We start from the raw sequence: 20,459 nt of genomic DNA, 5'->3' as shown, positions 1-20,459 counted from the left end.
CAGGATGAGGTTGAGTGTGGCTTTGCAGTAACATTTCGTGATCTACTGAGATCATTGAAAGGTTTGCACCACTGCAGCCTGGTCCTCCTGATGACATCCCTGCTTGTGTCCTCCTGTGTAATAGAAACATAGAAATATAGAAAAATAGGAGCGGGAGTAGGTCATTCGGCCCTTCGAGGCCGCTCCGCCATTCAATATGATCATAGCTGATCCTCTATCTCAATACCATATTCCCGCTCTCCCCATACCCCTTGATGCTTTTTGTGTCTAGAAATCTATCTATCTCCTTCTTAAATATATTCAGTGACTTGGCCTCCACAGCCTTCTGTGGTAGAGAATTCCACAGGTTCACCACCCTCTGAGTGAAAAAATTTCTCCTCATCTCAGTCCTAAATGTCCTACCCCGTATCCTGAGACTGTGACCCCTCGTTCTAGACCCCCCAGCCAGGGGAAACATCCTCCCTGCATCCAGTCTGTCGAGCCCTGTCAGAATTTTATACGTTTCAATTCTTCTAAACTCTAGTGAATACAGACCTAGTTGGTCCAATCTCTCCTCATACAACAGTCCTGCCATCCCAGGAATCAGTCTGGTGAACCTTTGCTGCACTCCCTCTATGGCAAGTATAACCTTTCTCAGGTAAGGAGATCAAAACTGCACACAGTACTCCAGGTGTGGTCTCACCAAGGCCATGTATAACTGTAGTAAGACATCCTTGCTCCTGTACTCAAATCCTCTTGCAATGAAGGCCAACATACCATTTGCCTTCCTAACTGCTTGCTGCACCTGCATGTTTGCTTTCAGTGACTGGTGTACAAGGACACCCAGGTCCCTTTGTACATCAGCATTTCCCAATCTAGCACTATTTAAATAATACTCTGCCTTTCTGTTTTTCCTACCGAAGTGGATAACTTCACATTTATCCACGATATACTGCATCTGCCATGTATTTGCCCACTCACTCAACTTGTCTAAATCGCCTTGAAACCTCTTTGCATCCTCCTCACAACTCACAATCCCACCTAGTTTCGTGTCATCAGCAAACTTGGAAATATTACATTTGGTTCCCTCATCCAAATCACTGATATATATTGTGAATAGCTGGGGCCCAGGCACTGATCCCTGCGGTACCCCACGAGTCACCGCCTGCCACCCCGAAAAAGACCCATTTATCCCTACTCTCTGTTTGCTGTCTGTTAACCAATTTTCAACCCATGCCAGTATATTACCCCAATCCCATGTGCTTTAATTTTGTGGGACTTTATCAAAGGCCTTCTGAAAATCCAAATACACCGCATCCACTGGTTCTCCCTTATATATTCTATCAGTTACATCCTCAAAAAACTCCAGTAAGTTTGTCAAACACAATTTCCCTTTCATAAATCCAGGATGACTTTGTCTAATCCCATTGATATTTTCTAAGTATCCTGTTATCACATCCTTTATAATACTCTAGCATTTTCCCTACAACTGATGTTAGGCTAACCAGTCTATAGTTCCCTGTTTTCTCTCTCCCTCCTTTTTTAAATAGTGGGGTTACATTTGCCACCCTCCAATCTGCAGAAACTATTCCATAATCTATAGAATTTTGGAAGATGACAACCAATGCATCCACTATTTCCACGGCTACCTCTTTTAGTTCTCTGGGATGCAGATTATCAGGCCCTGGGGAGTTATCAGCTTTCAGTTCCATTAATTTCTCCAGCACTACTTTTTTTCTAATACTAATTTCCTTTAATTCCTCCTTCTCACTAGACCCTTAGTTCCCTAGCATTTCTGGGAAGTAATTTGTGTCCTCTTCCGTGAAGACAGAACCAAAGTATTTGTTTAATTGCTCTGCCATTTCCTTGTTCCCCATTATAAATTCTCCTGTTTCTGACTGTAAGGGACCTACATTTGTCCTCACTAATCTTTTTCTTTTTACATACTTTTTAAATGTAAAATCAGGCTGTGTTGGTCTCCTAGGAAGGTCTCTTCCGCCCATTGGAAGGGAAGAACTTCCCTGTGTGCTGTGACTCCCTCCATAAGCATATGGAGGGAGTCATGGGAGAACCTGGGTGCAGCCGTGCACCTTTGTGCAGTGCTGATTGTGTTTGCAGCACCTCAATGCTGTAGAACACTGACAGCACAAATATCAAAATTAATTTGCGCACGGTCCCTTTAAGGAAACCGGCAAATGATGCGGCATCAAATGATGTCATCAGACCTTCAATTGGCCTGGGAAACTTGCTGGGTGGGCTTAACAAACCCAATCAGGGGAAAGTCATGGCCAGGATGGAGCCAGCAGCGGGGTCGGGACCCGCCACCGATGTTGCCCGCCACGGACCTGCTGAGGTAGGGAAAATCGTGGCCTGAGTGTGTATATGTGGATGTGTTTGTGTGCGTGTGTTTTCCCCTCCTTTTTTCCCTTCTTTTCCTTTTGAAGGTCTGTTCACCTGTAATATCTTCCAGTTCTGATAAATAGTCCAGACCTGAAATGTTAGGAACTCACCTGCTCGCTGCAGATGCTGCCTGACCTAATGAGTGTTTCCAGCATTTTCTATGTTTTTTGCTTTTAATCTAATGTCTAGTCAGGTTTCAGGTCTGTTAATTTTGTATTCATGTTCTCTGGTTCTATTATCAAAGCCTAAATTAAATAATGTGCTCACATCCATGCCGCTCATTATTTTAATGACCTGGATTATGTTCCTTCGCCAACAATATAACAAGTTCAGCTCTATGAGTCACCGAACTTAGAGCCTTAAATCCCAGAATCATTCTGCTGTGATTCTCTGAACCCTCTCCGATATTTCAGTCCTGTCTTAGGGTGCCCAAATTGTACACAACCTTCTAAAAATGGCCTTGTGAGTTGTGTATGTTTAAGTAATCTTTGTCCTCTCCGCCCCATGGCTCAGTTAGTAAAAGTCTCCCCATCTCTGTAACCTCCTCGAGCCCTACAACCCTCCAAGAACTTTGCGTTCCTAAAATTCCGGCCTCTTGAGCACCCCCGATTTTAATCGCTCCACCATTGGAGGCCGTGCCTTCAGCTGCCTGGGCCCTAAGCTCTGGAATTCCCTCCCTAAACCTCTCTGCCTCTCTCTCCTCCTTTAAGACGCTCCTTAAAACCTCTTTGACCAAGTGTCTAATAATGCCTTGGGACATTTTGCTACGTTAGAGGCGCTATATAAATGCATGTTGTTGTTGTTGCGATGAGTTAACCCATCTTACCTAGATCTTCTCAGCACTTCTGGGCTAGGAAGGAAAAGATCAGCTAGGGTATTCACTCCTGATTACTTCCCGGTGACCAACCCCCTCCATCCCCCAATTACGTAAGGTGTTGTGTGTGGCTGTCAGCCGAGGATTGGGCTGGGCTGTGATATCCCCCCCCCCCATGGTGGAATAGCCGGCAAATTCTGACGCTTATACGTTAAAATAAAGTCCACTGGCATGCGGTAGTGGTTGGTAGCGCCCATTGAATTGTACCCGGTAAGAATCAACAACCTCAGCAATGGGCAGGAGAAAAAGGTGGCACAAAAACAAAGGGGGCAATTTTAACTCAACTCGCCGCACAGTTTTACACACCGCCCGATATCACTCTCCGTTAGAGTAAAATTGGGCGGGGTGACAAATCTGCATTGCACTGGATCCCATCCGATGCCCTCAATAGATCCCAATGCTTGATTGTCCCAGTTGATAAGAAGCTTCAATACAATAGCAAAATACTGCGGATGCTGGAAATCTGAAATAACAACAGAAAATGCTGGAAATACTCAGCAGGCCAGGCAGCATCCGTGGAGAGAGAAACAGAGTTAATGTTTCAGGTCTGGGACCTGATAAGAAGCTTCACATTGACTGGAAATTCCCAGGGAGTCATCCTTTCCCGGGTGGTGCTGTGGGACCCGGCGGAAGCACGATTTTTTAAAAAAAGGTAAAAGTTAAGACAAGTTTTGCTTGCAACTTTTTTTTTTCGTTGTTTATTCAGAAAATACTGCAATCAAAAGAAATGCTCCGTGGGTCCTTCGCGCTTCTGTCCGTTTCTTCTTTTTGTGCGTGTGTGCGCGCAAAATGTAACGGTCAGGAAATGTACAGAAAATTAGTTCGGTAAACGGCGCAGTGAATAGAAAACACTGGCACCGCCTGAAAACTGCGAAATTCCTTAGCGCCGCTCAAAGTGGGGAGAGAGGAGGGGGGGGGGCACATCATCGGTCGCTCTGAGCAACGGAAAGGACGGAGGGGAGCTCAAACCAAAGTGTGACATTACTGTCTGAACCTAGAAAAATATGCACATACTTCCTGTATAAAACTGTTGTAAATCGGCTCGGGGTGGGGTGGGGCTGTGGGGCGGGGGGGGGGGGGGGGCAGTTCCATTCCGATTTTCAAGTGGCCTTGCTCGAAAAAAACAGCAGATTTTCTATTGACATGATCACAAACGTTTTACATAAGAAATTGGATACATTTTTTTGAACAGCAAGATCTCGCTTTTTTGTTGTTGTAATCTTTCCCGGATTCCTATATATGTCTCCTATCAACAGAGTTCATAACCAGTACAGTACAAACACATTGAACATCAGTTGGACAGAGAAGGGAGTTTTCTACCAGGAGGGAGGTTACTGCTATAAAAACTGTCGCCCTTTTGAGTCTAAAAGAACTCGACGGGATCCGGATTTAATTGGGTTTTCTTTATTTCAGCGGTTATTTGCTTTCTTGCTCCATTTTGCCTGTTCATCCGGACAGTGAAAGGAGACCGGTCTGTTGTTGCCTTGGGTGGTCTTTATATTTTCACGTTGGCACTGTCTCAGTTGGCCTCGCAGCCGTCGACATTAGAGGGACCCAGTGGGGTGGACTGAACTTCGAGTGCTATTGTTTTGCCCCAGTTGCTTTCAGCTTCCCAGTGCTTGACAAATGGAGGGTAAATCCCGTGCAGCGAGACGGACACGTTCCTTTGCATGCACATTGCCAAAGGGCTGTGCTCCGCATCAAACTTCTGCCTGGTCGACATAAGCCCACGAAGAGATAAGACACTCATTGCCACAAGCAGTGCACAGGCAGTCAAGGCAATTAGGAACTGTGGTCTTAGCTCGCTGGTGCCGGTTGCGAAGTTGGTCTCTTTGGTCCTGATCCTGATGCAGGATATCTCGGTGTGGAGATGGACGTACGACACGTGCACGCATATCACATACTCGGCCAATGGCTCAAGGCGAGTCAGATTATACTTGTGAACGCCTGCGGGGATCCGGGCTGTAAAGGCAGAATTCCAGCTGCTATTGCTCATTGTGCGCGACCAAGTGATGTTGGACGAAATTATGTTCGAGGTGATTATCCATGTCAGCAGGACGTGGTGGGTTTCGATTTCCTGCACGTACAGCTTAATGTTTTCTTTATTTTCTGGATAGAACCCACTCACTTTGATGGTCACGCTTTTCGTGTCAGCACCAACAAGGTTGTGGGCCACACAGGTATAGAGTCCCGCTTCGTTTGTAGTTATATTGAGTATCTCCAATGTTCCCTCAGGGCGCACTCTGTATTTGTCCGACGCAGTGTCGCCCAAAAGTTTGTCACCAGACGGTGTAACCCAGTAAATCTCAGGGTCCGGCTCAGCAAAAGCTCGGCAGTGAAGGGAAAGCGACACTTCGATGTTGGTGTCGAGGTGCGAGGGGAAAGCTTCGGAGGAAATGAGAGGGAGACACCGATCCGTCATCTCTCTGAACGGGACATCTCTCAAATTTCGCCTCTTGAACTCCGGCGGGTCCACACAAAAGGTTGACTGTGGCTCGATGAACCGAATGCGGTTTTCGTTTGTGTTCACCCAGCGAATGACACAGTCGCACCTGATGGGGTTGCTGTGAATGCTAATCTCTTGGAGTTTGGAAAGGGACTCGATGGTCGTTTTGTATAAGGCACTCAGAGCGTTGTTGTTGAGCATGAGGGTTTCCATTTGAGGAGTGAGGCGAAATGCACTGGGGTGAATGTAGGAAAGTTTTGGGTTGTTAGTCACCTCCAGTTTGGTCAGTTCTGGTAGATTATCCAAAGCAAATTTGTCGATGGAGATCAATTCTTCCATATTGTTGATACCCAACTCTTTAAGGTGTAGCATATCGGTAAAATCACTCTGTTGGATCCTTTGAATTGGATTTTTATTCAAATCCAAAAATTTGAGATCTGGGACTTTCTGGAGGGCCACCTTCGGAACCTTAGGTAATTTGTTGTCGTAAAATGAAATGCTTTCCAAGTTCTCCAGACCCTTGAGAGCATAATCTGAGATTTCTTTCAGGCTCATTCCACTCAATACAAGGCTCCTTAGATTGATGAGAGGCTTAAAGTTCATGTTCTGGATCATGTCTACTGCATTCTCTCCAATCATGAGGATCTCCAGGCCGGGTATGGTCTCAAACCACTCACTTTTAATGGTCGTCAACTTGTTGGAGTTCAAATGGAGCCGAAGTAGGTTCTCAAGACCACTGAAAGCTCCAGCAGAAATGGTGCTCAGCTGGTTATGGTTTAAGTAAAGTTCTTGAAGGTTGGTGAGAGCGGAGAAGCAGTTTCCCGACAGTTCAGTCAACTGGTTCTCTTCCAAGTGGAGGACCAGGAGATTGGACATGTTCTTCAGGCTGAAGTCTTCAATCCTGGAGAAACTGTTTTGGGACAGGTCCAGTTCCGTCAGGTTCACCAGGTGATGCAGGTCATCTGGCTCGACTTTAGCGATCCTGTTACTCTGTAGTAGCAACGTCTGTGTTCCTTCTGGCAAATTCGCAGGAACTTTAGACATAAAAAAATCATTGCAGTCCACTGTCGGAGCCTCTCTGTACATTGACCTCGGCGTGAACCAAGGCTTAATTTCACAAATACACACATTTGGGCAGTTGACGCGCCAAGGTATCGCTTGAGTTAATGTAACAGCTGCCAAACTAATAAACACAAACTCTTTCAGCAACATTTTTTCCGATTCTAAAGCAGCTGTCGAAGCTTTGAGAGTCCTTCAAGGCGCAGTTAGCGCAATATTGGGGGAGGGTACGGCGAAGTAATATCCGAATGCAGATCTCGTAAATGTCAGGAGGGCATTTTAATGTGTGCTGTAAGAAAATAAAATTAGGACCAGGAGGTCGCTCCAGCTCTAAGATGTCATCTACACTTCATGAGCAAATGGCATCTCACTCCATTAGTTGGGGATGCCCGGCAGTGAATGTCGATTTTGCTTCATTCAGCATTCGAAGAAAGCAGGTCGCCTGTGCTTAAGTGGTTGGTAATTGCCTTCTCGGGCTGCTCCTGAAACAGAATAATGGTTCCAGTTAGTGAGCTGCTTTTGGAGCAGGTGCGCTGTTTGTTAAAAAGTAATTTATAGGATAAGGTAATGGAGAAGGGATTGATTAATAAACACAGCGGGCATAATTAATCAATGCAGTACTTAGCCCCCGGAGGGACTACTGAGGCATTTCTGTAAAGAAATGTAAATGAACAACCTATATATTTTAAGTTTGCTCGGTAAATATAACTTTCCAGTTAGAAGTGCGACCATCAGAACCATTTTAAAGGGGGATTCACAAAGGGAATGGGTGCTGTAATCTGAACCTGGACGACGTTCAGGCTTGGGCTGATAAGTGGCAGGTAACATTCGCGCCACACAAGTGCCAGGCAATGACTATCTCCAACAAGCGAGAGTCTAACCACCGCTCCTTGACATTCAATGGCATTACCATCGCCAAATCCCCCACCGTCAATATCCTGCAGGTCACCATTGACCAGAAGCTGAACTGGACCAGCCACATAAATACTGTGGCAACAAGAGCAGGTCAGAGGCTGGGTATTCTGTGGTGAGTGTCTCACCTCCTGACTCCCCAAATCCTTTCCACCATCTACGAGGCACAAGTCAGGAGTGTGATGAAATACTCTCCACTTGCCTGGATGAGTGCAGCTCCAACAACACTCAAGAAGCTAGACACCAGACAGGGCAAAGCAGCCCACTTGGCTGGCACCCCATCCACCACCTTAAACATTCACTCCCTCCATCTAGAAGGACAAGGGCAGCAGGTGCATGGGAACACCAGCACCTCCAAGTTCCCCTCCAAGTCACACAGCATCCTGACTTAGAAGTATATCACCGATCCTTCATCATCACTGGGTCAAAATCCTGGAACTCCCTCCCTAACAGCACTGTGGGAGCACCTTCACCACACGGACTGCAGCGGTTCAAGGCAGCGGCTCACCACCACCTTCTCGAGGGCAATTTAGGAATGAGCAATAAATGCTGGCCTTGCCAGCGACGCCCACATCCCATAAACGAATTTAAAAAAATTGTATTAGCGCATTGCCCTATTCTCACTGGGACCTAGGTTCAAAATCAATCCAGTCTGATGGGATGAAGCTCTCCTCCCTCCCTCTCAGGATCCCAAAATGAAATGGGTTTGGGTAAACTCAGTTCAGCTTGCAGTGGTATTGGCCCAGAAATTTAGTACGCATGGGGTACTCACCCGTAGGCCCAATGGAAGTGCCGGTTTCCTGCATGCACTGCGCATGCACGGGAAACCGGCACTTCCGTTCCCCTGAAAGGAGGGGTTCAGAGTTCGAACGCGTACGCAGGAGAGGCAGCGCTTACGCATCGAACTTAGGTTGTTTTGCAGGTTTTCCCGGGAGGGTAAGTCTCCAGAATTGACATATTTAAAAAGCAGGTGTAAAGCCTGCTTTTTACAAGGTAATTGGTGAATTAATTAAAATTAAAACATTTTTTCCACAGGTTTATCACTTTTAAATATTTTAAAGCAAGGTAAGTTTATTTTGAGCCCCGTTAGAAAATAAAATTATTTTTTTCAAAAATTTAAATTATTGTTTAAAATAGTTATTTCATGTAATTTATGGTTTATTTAAAAAATGCGATTTAAAAAAAATTTATTTGAAGATTTAGTGATGTTTTGGGGCCGTAGTATTTATAAGTTTTGACAGCTCTTCCTGTCAATTTTATGAATGGAGCATTCCCTGCTCCGATTGGCTCTCCATGGCCCACGTGATCCCAGGGGATGCATCAAACTTGCGCCCCTGGGATATGCAAACACTGCCCGCCAGCAGCTGGACCAGGCCCCGGATCGGAATTCCACGGGGGCCCACAGCTCAACGGCTGGCGCGCAAGGTAAGTGCAGGTCGGGGGCTTACACCCGCGGGGAACCCCCGACCCGAATTTCTGGGCCATTATTGTTTAAAATAGTTATTTTATGTAATTTATAGTTATTTTAAAAATGTGATTTAAAAAAATTAATTATTTGAAGTTTTAGTGATGTTTTGGGGCTTATAGTATTTATAGTTTTGACAGCTCTTCCTGTCAATTTTATGAATGAAGCATTCCCTGCTGCCATTGGCTCTCCATGGCCCATGTGATCCCAGGGGACGCTTTGAACTAACTGCGCCTCTGGGATACGCAAGCACTGCGCGCCGGCAGTTGGAGCAGGCCCAGGATCGGAATCCCACGCGGGCCCACAGCACAATGGAATTTATAATGGGGAACAAAGAAATAGCAGACCTATTAAATACATATTTTGGTTCTGCCTTCACAAAGGAGGACACAAATAACCTCCCAGAGATGTCGGGGAACATAGGGTCTGATGAAAGGGAGGAACTGAAAGAAATCAGTATTTGTAGGGAAATGGTGTTCGGGAAATTGATGGGATTGAAGGTCGATAAATCCCCAGGGTCTGATAATCTACATCCTAGGGTACTTAAGGAAGTGGCCCTAGAAATAGTAGATGCATTGCTGATCATTTTCCAACATTCGATGGAATCTGGAACAGTACCCATGGATTGGAGGGTAGCTAATGTTACCCCACTATTCAAAAAAGGTGGTAGAGAGAAAACGTGGAATTACAGACCAGTAAGCTTGACATCGGTAGTGGGGAAAATGCTAGAGTCCATTATAAAAGATGTAATAGCAGAGCACTTGGAAAACAGTGACAGGATCGGACAAAGTCAACATGGATTTACAAAAGGTAAATCGTGCTTGACTAATCTACTGGAATTTTTTGAGGATGTAACTGGTAAAATAGATAAGGGAGAACCAGTGGATGTGGTGTATTTGGACTTTCAGAAGGCTTTCGATAAAGTCCCGCATAAGAGATTAGCGTGTAAAGTTAAGGCACATGGGATTGGGGGCAAGGTTTTGACTTGGATAGAGAACTGGTTGGCAGACAGAAAGCAAAGAGTTGGAATAAACGGGTCTTTTTCCGAGTGGCAGGCAGTGACTAGTGGGGTACCGCAGGGATCGGTCCTTGGACCCCAGCTATTCACAATATATATTAACGATCTAGACAAGGGAACTAGATGTAATATCTCCAAATTTGCAGACGACACAAAGCTGGGTGGGCATGTGTGCTGTGAGGAGGATGCTGAGAAACTTCAGGATGATTTGGACAGGTTGGGTGATTGGGCAGAAGCATGGCAGATGCAATAAAACATGGATAAATGTGAGGTTATCCACTTTGGTGGCAAAAACAGGAAGGCAGATTATTATCTGAATGGCAATAGATTGGGAGAAGGGGAAATGCAACAAGACCTGGGTGTCCTTGTGCACCAGTCGCTGAAGGTAAGCATGCAGGTGCAGCAGGTGGTTAAGAAGGCAAATGGTATGTTGGCCTTCGTAGCGAGAGGGTTTGAGTACAGGAACAAGGATGTCTTGCTGCAGTTGTACCGGGCCTTGGTGAGACCACATCTTGAGTATTGTGTGCAGTTCTGGTCGCCTTATCTGAGGAAGGATGTTCTTGCCATGGAAGGAGTTCAGCGAAGATTCACCAGGCTGACACCTGGGATGGCAGGAATGACGTATGAGGAGAGATTGGGTCAATTGGGCTTATACTCGCTGGAGTTTAGAAGAATGAGAGGGGATCTCATTAAAACCTATAAAATTCTGACAGGACTGGACAGACTAGATGCTGGAAGGATGTTCCCGATGGTCGGGGGGTCCAGAGCCAGGGGTCACAGTCTAAGGATAAGGGGTAAGCCATTTAGGACAGAGATGAGGAGGAATTTCTTCACCCAGAGAGTGGTGAACCTGTGGAATTCTCTACCACAGAAGGCAGTAGAGGCCAATTCATTAAATATATTCAAGAATGAGTTGGATATATTTCTTGAGGCTAAAGGGATCAAGGGGTATGGGGAGAAAGCAGGGACTGGGTACTGAATTTGGATGATCAGCCATGATCTCATTGAATGGCGGAGCAGGCTTGAGGGGCCGAATGGCCTACTCCTGCTCCTATCGTCTATGTTTCTATGTAACGGCCGGCGCGCTAGGTAAGTGCAGGTCGGAGGCTTGCACCCGCAGGAAGCCTCCGACACGAATTTCTGGGCCAATGGGTCCAGAGCAAAATAAAACTGTCCACAAATCGGCAGTGTCGTAAGGGTAACTGGTATAAGAAGGGGTGATGCGTAGGACGGTACTGTCGTCGTGGCAATGATACTGGATTAGCATGGTCGTGAGTTCAAATTGTCGCACCATGACAATTGAAATTTATAAATGCGGTGATTTGTGGGTTGACACCAGGAAAAATATGACCCTGAAAGCTGCCAGATTGTTGTAAACACTAGACTGGTTCACTAATGTCCTTCAGGGAAGGAAATCTGCCGTTTTTTTGCCCAGTTTGGACTTCAGGTGACTCTAATCCACACTGTGTGGTTGACTATCAGTGTACCCTTTAAGCCGCGTGGCCGCACAGCGCTCTGCAGCTCCCGCGTAGCCGGTTCAGCGGCTTCTATATAGGAAAAAGCACGCAGGCGCGATATGTTGAATGGGCTGTGAAAAAAAATGAAAGGCAACATTGTTGACTATTAATACCCTCTGAAGTGGCCCCAGCGATTGTTGCTCAGGGCAACTGCACATCGGCAATAAATATGCTCGTGCCAGCTTTACAAAGTTAAATAAAGAGCCATTCAATCTGCTTTGCTTATCGTAATATTTAGACATATAAGGATATATTTTCCGATTGGCAAAGTTATTGCAGAGATGCTTAACACACTGATGCTACATGCCTGTGTGTGTGCTATGTTAATATACAGATTAACACTGGCCAAGAGGAACGTAGTACGAGTGGCTTAAACATTTGGTCATGAACCTCGCCAATCAGAAAATAATGTCGGGAAAGTAATTTCACCGTGAGTGTGGCAAAAAAGCCCATTGATACGAACATCGAAACAGGGGGAGGCCATTCAGCCCCTTGAGCCTGTTCCACCATTTAATTAGATCATGGCTGATCTGTATCTTAACTCCATCTACTTGCCTTTATTCTGTAACCCTTGCCTAACAAAAACCTATCAATCTCAGTTTTGAAATTTCGAATTGACCCCTTTTTGGGGGAGAGTTCCAGATTTCCACTATCCTTTGTGTGAAGAGGTGGATATGCGCGTAAACGGGTTTTCCAGCCAAGTTACGTCGTCGAAGCAGGGGCAGCCCCACAGAACTTCCCGGCTATTAATATTCTAGATCCACTTGGTCTCTTTGCCTCTCCCTCCTGCCTTGGCACAGAGCTCAGGTTGCCCCTTCTGTCCCTGGAGGATGTGGGTCATTTTGCCCCGTTAATAACAGGCACACTGGCGCTCTGCCCTTTCTGCTAATGGATTTGCGGGCCGCCATTCCAAGCGCGTGCCTCACAACAAACTTTTTGGATCGGGCGACCGAAAGGGCAGCACCAGCCGAGCACTTTAATGGACAGCGGGGAGCGACATAATTAGGGTGGTAAGACGTAAGCTTTTGCAATGAAGGAGCCTGAGAGGGCGATGAAGGAAGATTCAATCGTAACATTCATAAATACTTGAAGGGAAAAAATTCACAGGGCTCCGGAGAAAAAGCAGAGGGGTGGGATTAATTGGATAGCTCTACCAAAGAGTCGGTACAGGCACGATGAGCCGAATGGCTTCCTTCTGTGCTGTAACATTCTATGATTCTTACAATACTCAAGAAGCTCAACACCATCCAGGACAAAGCAGCCCGCTTGATTGGCACCCCTTCCACCACCTTAAACATTCACTCCCTCCACCACCGGCGCACCGGGGCTGCAGTGTGTACCATCTACAAGATGCACTGCAGCAACTCGCCAAGGCTCCTTCGGCAGCACCTCCCAAACCCGTGACCTCTTCCACCTAGAAGGACAAGGGCAGCAGACGCATGGAAACACCACCACCTCCAAGTCCCCCTCCAAGTCACACACCATCCTGATTTGGCAGTATATCGGACGATCCTTCATCGTCGCTGGGTCAAAATCCTGGAACTCCCTCCCCAACAGCACTGTGGGAGTGCCTTCACCACACGGACTGCAGCGGTTCAAGAAGGCGGCTCACCACCACCTTCTCAGGGGCAATTAGGGATGGGCAATAAATGCCGGAATAACAACAGAAAATGCTGGAAAAACTCAGCAGGTCAGGCAACATCCGTGGAGAGAAATTTGAGTTGACGTTTCGGGTTGGACCCTTCTTCGCAGAATAACAACAGAAAATGCCGGCCTTGCCAGCGACGCCCACATCCCATAAAAAAAACAAATAAAAAAAATAAATAATCAAAGGGGCCATTATTTACTGCAGTGTAAGCAAAGTGTCTGGCTAGGGTGGCGTAGGGGGTCCTACTTTGGCATTTTCACACATCCATCTTAAATCTGATCATTACAGTCATCGCAACCGTAGCAGAATAATCGCTCAACCATTGGTGGCCGTGCCTTCTGTCACCTAGGCCCTAAGCTCTGGAATTCCCTGCCTAAACCTCTCCGCCTCGCTGCCTCTCTTTCCTCCTTTAAGACGCTCCTTAAAACCGACCTCTTTGTCCAAGCTTTTGGTCACCTGCCCGAATTTATCCTTACGTGGCTCGGTGTCAAACTTTTTGTCTTATAACACTCCTGTGCAGTGCCTTGGGATGTTTTACTACGTTAAAGGCGCTATATAAATACAAGTTGTTTTTGTTGTTGTTTTCCTGTTAAACTCAACTGATTCTTGTTGCTGTCTGAGGCTAGAGCCTGGTGGTTGTTTCTGAATATGGGGAGAGGTCTCACGTAGATTCCCGGATGACAGGTATTATAAATAATCAAAACCTGCTCCTCTCCTATCTAAAGAGAAGGGTATTTATTGGATTTGTCCTTTTATCCTGTCAGGGTTTCAGTTCCTATTATAATCACTTACGTTCTTGTCAACCGCGAATCACAGATTCTGCAGAGTAATGCTCCCGAGGAGGTGGAGACATGCAATGTACCAAATGCAGAAAATCTCAGTCTTTACACGAGAGCCTGTCTATCTTTTCAATCTGTGACTTCCTGGAGTAGAGGCTCCAGTGTGCCTTCTCCCACTCACCAGTCTAAATATACATGTGTTCAGAATTGTACACGTGCTTCCATCGCTGCAAATATACCCCACACAAGCGCCCACAAATACAAATACAGATACAAGCACTCACAGTGCTTCATGCTGTTCTCTTCGGCAAGAACTCCCAGTCCCGAGTACGCACCAGCTGTCCTTATGCCCTCTCGAGTGAGACTGCCAAATAAGCAGCAGCTTTACGCTGTGGGCCTGCGTTCAACAGAAACTGGCTTGATACTGCCCAAAACCAATTTCGTTACAGCCAACAGAGAGCGGAGACCTTCATCTCCGCCGCTCTTGACTGGATTTGAATCCAATTCCCAGAGGTGAAATGACAGCTTGCTAACTGACTTGCAGCGGCCAGCCTCCATTTTAGGCAGGGGTTTCTGATGAAGGCATCTGACTGTTGCTTCCTCTGAATAATACAATTCCAATTAGGAAGAGATTGCCCTAACGTGTCTCAGGCTCATTCCGTCACAGCCTCCCGGAGCTTCTCGTTCATTGCGTCACATCTGTTCTTGGTGTCAGCCTTGGCTCAGCGGGCAGCACTCTCGCCGCTGAGCCAGCGGGTTGTGAATTTCCCTCCCAATACTTGAGCAAATAATCCAGGCTGACACTCCAGTGCAGTGCAGTGTCTTTCGGATGAGACGTTAAACCGAGGCCCCGTCTACGCTCTCAGGTGGACATAAAAGATCCCGTGGCGCTATTTCAAAGTTTTAACAGAGGTGGGGCGAGAGGCGGGTGATCTCAGGCCACATAAAATATTTTAAGTAGGCCGCGTGCCTCCTTTTTAACCTAACTTTTAGTTTTACCGCCTGTAGGCCGGGAAACCCAGCAGGTGAAAGGAGGCACGAAGAGATGGATCCATCAGGGAAGAGCCTGATTAAATTCAGCAGGACCTGCCGGATCCCAGCCGCTAAAATCCTGCTCCACCCCCCTGCCTCGCAGTTATTATTGGGGCCATAATGTAGGCGAATGGGGCCCTGAATTGAGAGTGAAAAAGCAGGGTTATTCCTCTGATAGCTGGTTGATTAAAAGTGCCATGTGGTGTGTGACATGAATCAGTCATTCATGAAAGAAAGACTTATGAAATAATACTGAGCAGCCTGCGGGTGGCACTGTCCAGGGAGAGGATAAATACTCGGGCACGGGCGCAGCTTGCGCAGGACATTCTTAACAGGAACTAGTGAAGGACACAACTAGACCGCCATGTTGTAAAACAGTTGATTAAAGCTTTGTTTAACGCTTAGACCAAGTGCCTAGTAGTTTTCTTACGTCAATGTGGTACTGAGTGACATAGACCTGAAGGGGTCAGGTTTGATTCCCGGGCTGCGTTGAGTTCGGTGTGGGCTGCCGTAACTGGCCTTCAATCCCTGTGCTCGGGAAGGAAATATCAGCCAGAATTCCTACTCCGAATCATTGTTCGGTGACAGCCCCCCCCCCCTCCTTTCCTGGAAAGTGGACATTGCATGAGGGTTGGGTCAGACACAATGGGATCGCAGTCCCAGCAGTCAAATATCCTGGCTTACACTCCCTACACGTGAAGGAGGTAGTGGAGGCCTGTGGGCCATCCATGGGCCAGTACCCCACGAAGGGTCGGTGCCTTCAGGAGTAGAGGCAGAAAATAGGAAGAAAAATTGACAAGGCAGGATATGGTTAACACACTCGATTATATCTCATTTCCCAGCAGCATATTTGAATTGGGAGCAGTCTCTTTAATTGCCACAATAGATTGTGAATAGCTGCTTCCTTCATGCTGTGCCTGACCACTTGGATTTACAGCTGTTCTATAAAGCACAGCTCATTACAGACCAGTTATTTCATGATATTTCCATTACTGCAGCTACTCTGGGGTTTGCACTAGGGGACGGTTTTCTTCATGAGGAATTCAGGGGCGCTGATTGCCTCTGCAAATGCTTTTTTTTTCCCTTTTGAGCCCAGTCTTTTTTCTTGATAGTGCTTGACCTCGGGAGCTAGGAATAGGACAACCTTGGCTGCTGAGAAATAAATGGAATCGTGTACGCAGGCTCGTTTCCTTCTTTCCGCGCAGTGATTTAAAAGACAATCTTCACGCTGTCCCTGTGGAAGACTTTGTGCTCTGCAGAAAAATACTACTACTTCTTGCATCAACTCCATAACCGACCCGTTCAAACACGGCACCTCTTCAAAGAAAGAAAGACTTGCATTTATATAGCGCCTTTCACCACCTCAGGACGCCTCCAAATGCTTTACAGCCCATGAAGTACTTTTTGAAGTGTAGCCACTGTTGCAATGTAGGAAACGGGGCAGCCAACTTGCGCACAGCAAGCTCCCACAAACAGCAATGTGATAATGACCAGATAATCTGCTTTAGTGATGTTGGTTGGGGGATAAATATTGACCAGGACACCGGGGAGAACTCCCCTGCTCTTCTTCGAAATAGCACCATGGGATCTTTTACGTCCATCTGAGAGAGCAGACGGGGCCTCGGTTTAACATAAGAACATAAGAAGTAGGAGCAGGAGTAGGCCATACGGCCCCTCGGGCCTGCTCCGCCATTCAATAGTATCATGGCTGATCCGAACCTAGACTCACGTCCACTTCCCTGCCCGCTCCCCGTAACCCCTAATTCCCTTATCAGCTAGGAAACTGTCTATCTCCTTTTTAAAGTTATTTAATGTCGCAGCTTCCACAGCTCTCTGAAGTAGCAAATTCCATAGATTTACTACCCTCTGAGTGAAGAAGTTTCTCCTCATCTCAGTTTTGAAAGGGCAGCCCCTTATTCTAAGATTATGCCCCCTAGTTCTAGTCTCACCCATCAGTGGAAACATCCTCCCCGCATTCACCCGATCAAGCCCCCTCACAATCTTATATGTTTCGATAAGATCGCCTCTCATTCTTCTGAATTCCAATGAGTAGAGGCCCAACCTACTCAACCTTTCCTCATAAGTCAACCCCCTCATCTCTGGAATCAACCGAGTGAACCTTCTCTGAACTGCCTCGAGAGCAAGTATATCTTTTCTTAAATATGGAAACCAAAACTGTACGCAATATTCCAGGTGTGGCCTCACCAGTACCCTGTATAACTGAAGCAAGACTTCCCTGCTTTTATACTCCACCCCCCTTGCAATAAAAGCCAAGATTCCATTGGCCTTCCTGATCGCCTGCTGTACCTGCATACTAACCTTCTGTGTTTCATGCACCAGGACCCCCAGATCCCTTTGTACTGTAGCACTTTGCAGTTTCTCTCCATTTAGATAATAACTTGCTCTTTGATTTTTTTTGCCAAAGTGCATAACCTCACACTTTCCAACATTATATTCCATCTGCCAAATTTCTGCCCACTCACTTAGCCTGTCTATGTCCTTTTGCAGGTTTTTTATGTCCTCCTCACTCACTGCTTTCCCTCCCATCTTTGTATCGTCGGCAAACTTGGATATGTTGCACCTGGTCCCCTCCTCCAAATCGTTAATATAGATTGTAAAGAGTTAGGGTCCCAGCACTGACCCCTGCGGAACACCACTAGTCACTGATTGCCAACCCGAGAATGAACCATTTATCCCAACTCTCTGTTTTCTTTTAGATAGCTAATCTTCCACCCATGCCAGTATATTACCCCCAATCCCGTGATTTTTTATCTTGTGCAGTAATCTTTTATGTGGCACCTTTGCAAATGCCTTTTGGAAGTCCAAATACACCACATCCACTGGTTCCCCTTCATCCACCCTGTTTGTTACATCCTCAAAGAATTCGATCAAATTTGTCAAACATGACTTCCCCTTCATAAAACCATGCTGACTCTGTCCGGTTAAATTATGCTTATCCAAATGTCCTGTTACTGCTTCCTTAATAATGGACTCCAACATTTTACCAACCACAGATGTTAGGCTAACTGGTCTATAGTTTCCAGCCTTTTGTCTACCTCCATTTTTAAATAAGGGCGTTACATTAGCAGTTTTCCAATCTGCTGGGACCTTTCCTGAATCCAGGGAGTTTTGGAAAATTACCACCAATGCATCCACAATCCCTACCGCTACTTCTCTCAAGACCCTAGGATGTAAGCCATCAGGTCCAGGGGATTTATCCGCTTTAAGTCCCATTATCTTACTGAGCACTATCTCCTTAGTGATTTTAATCATGTTTAGCTCCTCCCCCCCTATAGCCCCCTGTTTGTCCAGTGTTGGGATATTTTTAGTGTCCTCTACTGTAAAGACTGATACAAAATATTTGTTCAGCGTTTCTGCCAGCTCCATGTTCCCCACCACTAATTTCCCGGTCTCGTCCTCTAAGGGACCAACATTCACTTTAGCCACCCTTTTTCTTTTTATATAACTGTAGAAACTCTTGCTATCTGTTTTTATATTTTTTGCTAGTTTACTTTCATAATCTATCTTCCCATTCTTAATTAATCTTTTAGTTATTCTTTGCTGGCTTTTAAATGCTTCCCAATCTTCTATCCTCCTACTAGATTTGGCAACTTTATATGCCCTTGTTTTCAGTCGGATACTATCCTTTATTACTTTATTTAGCCACGGATCGCTATCTTTTCTTTTACGCCCCTTTTTCCTCAGTGGAATATATTTATCTTGAAAGTTGTGAAATATCTCCTTGAATGTACACCACTGCTCATGTACCGTCTTACACCTTAATCTATTTTCCCAGTCCACTTTAGTCAACTCTGCTCTCATACCTTCATAGTCTCCTTTATTTAAGCTTAGTACGCTGGTTTGAGATCCAACTCTCTCACCCTCCAACTGAATTTGGAATTCAACCATGTTATGGTCACTCATTCCAAGGGGATCCTTTACTAGGACATTTTTTATGAATCCTGTCTCATTACACAGGGCCAGATCTAAGATTGCCTGCCCCCTGGTTGGTTCAGTAACATACTGTTCAAGGAACCCGTCCCTAATGCACTCTATGAACTCTTCCTCAAGGCTGCCCTGTCCAATTTGATTTGTCCAGTCAATATGAAAGTTAAAATCTCCCATGATTATAGCTGTTCCCTTATTACAAGCCCCAACTATTTCCTGATTTATACTCCGACCAACAGAGTTGCAACTGTTAGGAGGCCTATAGACTATGCCCACTAGTGACTTTTTCCCCTTATTATTCCTTATCTCCACCCAAACCGTTTCATTATCTTGATCCTTTGACCCAATATAATTTCTCACTATTGCAGTGATTCCATCCTTTATTAACACAGCCACCCCACCTCCCTTTCCTTCCTGTCTGTCCTTCCTAATAGTCAAATACCCCTGGATGTTTAGTTCCCAGTTAACGTTTCATCCGAAAGACGGCACCCCCGACAGTGCAGCACTCCCTCAGCACTGCACTGGGGTGTCAGCCTAGATTTTGTACTCAAGTCTCTGGAGTGGGCCTTGAACCCATGACCTTCTGACTCAGAGGCGATATAAGATTTTGAGTTCTTCACGACAGTCACTTTGAACTCGCTATGTTTTCAGATCAATGTTACAGCTTATTTCTGTTATAACTACCCTCCGCCCCCTTCCCCTGTGGCAGTTATATTAGCATCCAGTGCGATGTCATGGAGCATTAATTTAATCCCATCGCCTGCCACCTATGCATGCTCGCTGTTGGAGGAACATCGTAACATGGCTGGATGACTCCCTTCACACTGCCTAACAAGCGTGTGATGTAAGAAAACTACTAGGCACTTGGTCTAAGCGTTAAACAAAGCTTTAATCAACTGTTTTACAACATGGAGGTCTAGTTGTGTCCTTCACTAGTTCCTGTTAAGAATGTCCTGCGCAAGCTGGGCCCGTGCCCAAGTATTTATATTCTTCCTGGACAGCGCCACCCGCAGGCCGCTCAGTATTATTTCATAAGTCTTTCTTTCATGAATGACTGATTCATGTCAGGGTGTATAACAGCAAACAGTTTGCAACCAAGAGGTTTGTTCATGCCTCCACACAGCAACTTTAACCAGTATCTAACCAGCTCGCTAGCAGGCATGAATACATCTTGGGGAGGAGGCCATTTGAGTTCCAATTTCCAATTATGGGACCTCAGGGTCCGAAGTCGGGGTTCAGGTTCCTGATTAATGCGATGAGTGGTTTCACAGCTTTGATTCCTGGAAGTTTATTGCTAACTTTACTTGGAACAGGTGTTGAGCAAAGTCCAAAAGGATCCAAGAACTTGGGACAATATGACAAAAATACAAATTGGTCCTGAT

The 20,459-nt window shown here is 45.9% G+C and overlaps 1 protein-coding gene across 2 annotated transcripts in view; it reads right to left on the bottom strand.

The window, feature by feature from the left end:
* Positions 1 to 3,928: 3,928 nt before the first annotated feature.
* Positions 3,929 to 20,459, bottom strand: part of lrrn2 (leucine rich repeat neuronal 2) — a 248,579-nt gene continuing 232,048 nt past the window's right edge. For both annotated transcript variants that reach the window (XM_086011090.1, XM_086011091.1), the window contains one exon: positions 3,929 to 7,240. In XM_086011090.1, coding sequence (XP_085867216.1) covers positions 4,773 to 6,911 — 2,139 coding nt within the window. In that variant the 5' untranslated portion in view covers positions 6,912 to 7,240 and the 3' untranslated portion in view covers positions 3,929 to 4,772. The remainder of the gene's footprint in view (positions 7,241 to 20,459) is intronic.

This window comes from Somniosus microcephalus, chromosome 18, assembly GCF_052327205.1.
Source record: "Somniosus microcephalus isolate GS21.2 chromosome 18, FLI_Smic_1.0, whole genome shotgun sequence".
Lineage (NCBI taxonomy): Eukaryota > Metazoa > Chordata > Chondrichthyes > Squaliformes > Somniosidae > Somniosus > Somniosus microcephalus.
The sequence above is the reverse complement of the archived record's forward strand: the minus strand, read 5'-3'. Positions and strand labels throughout refer to the sequence as shown.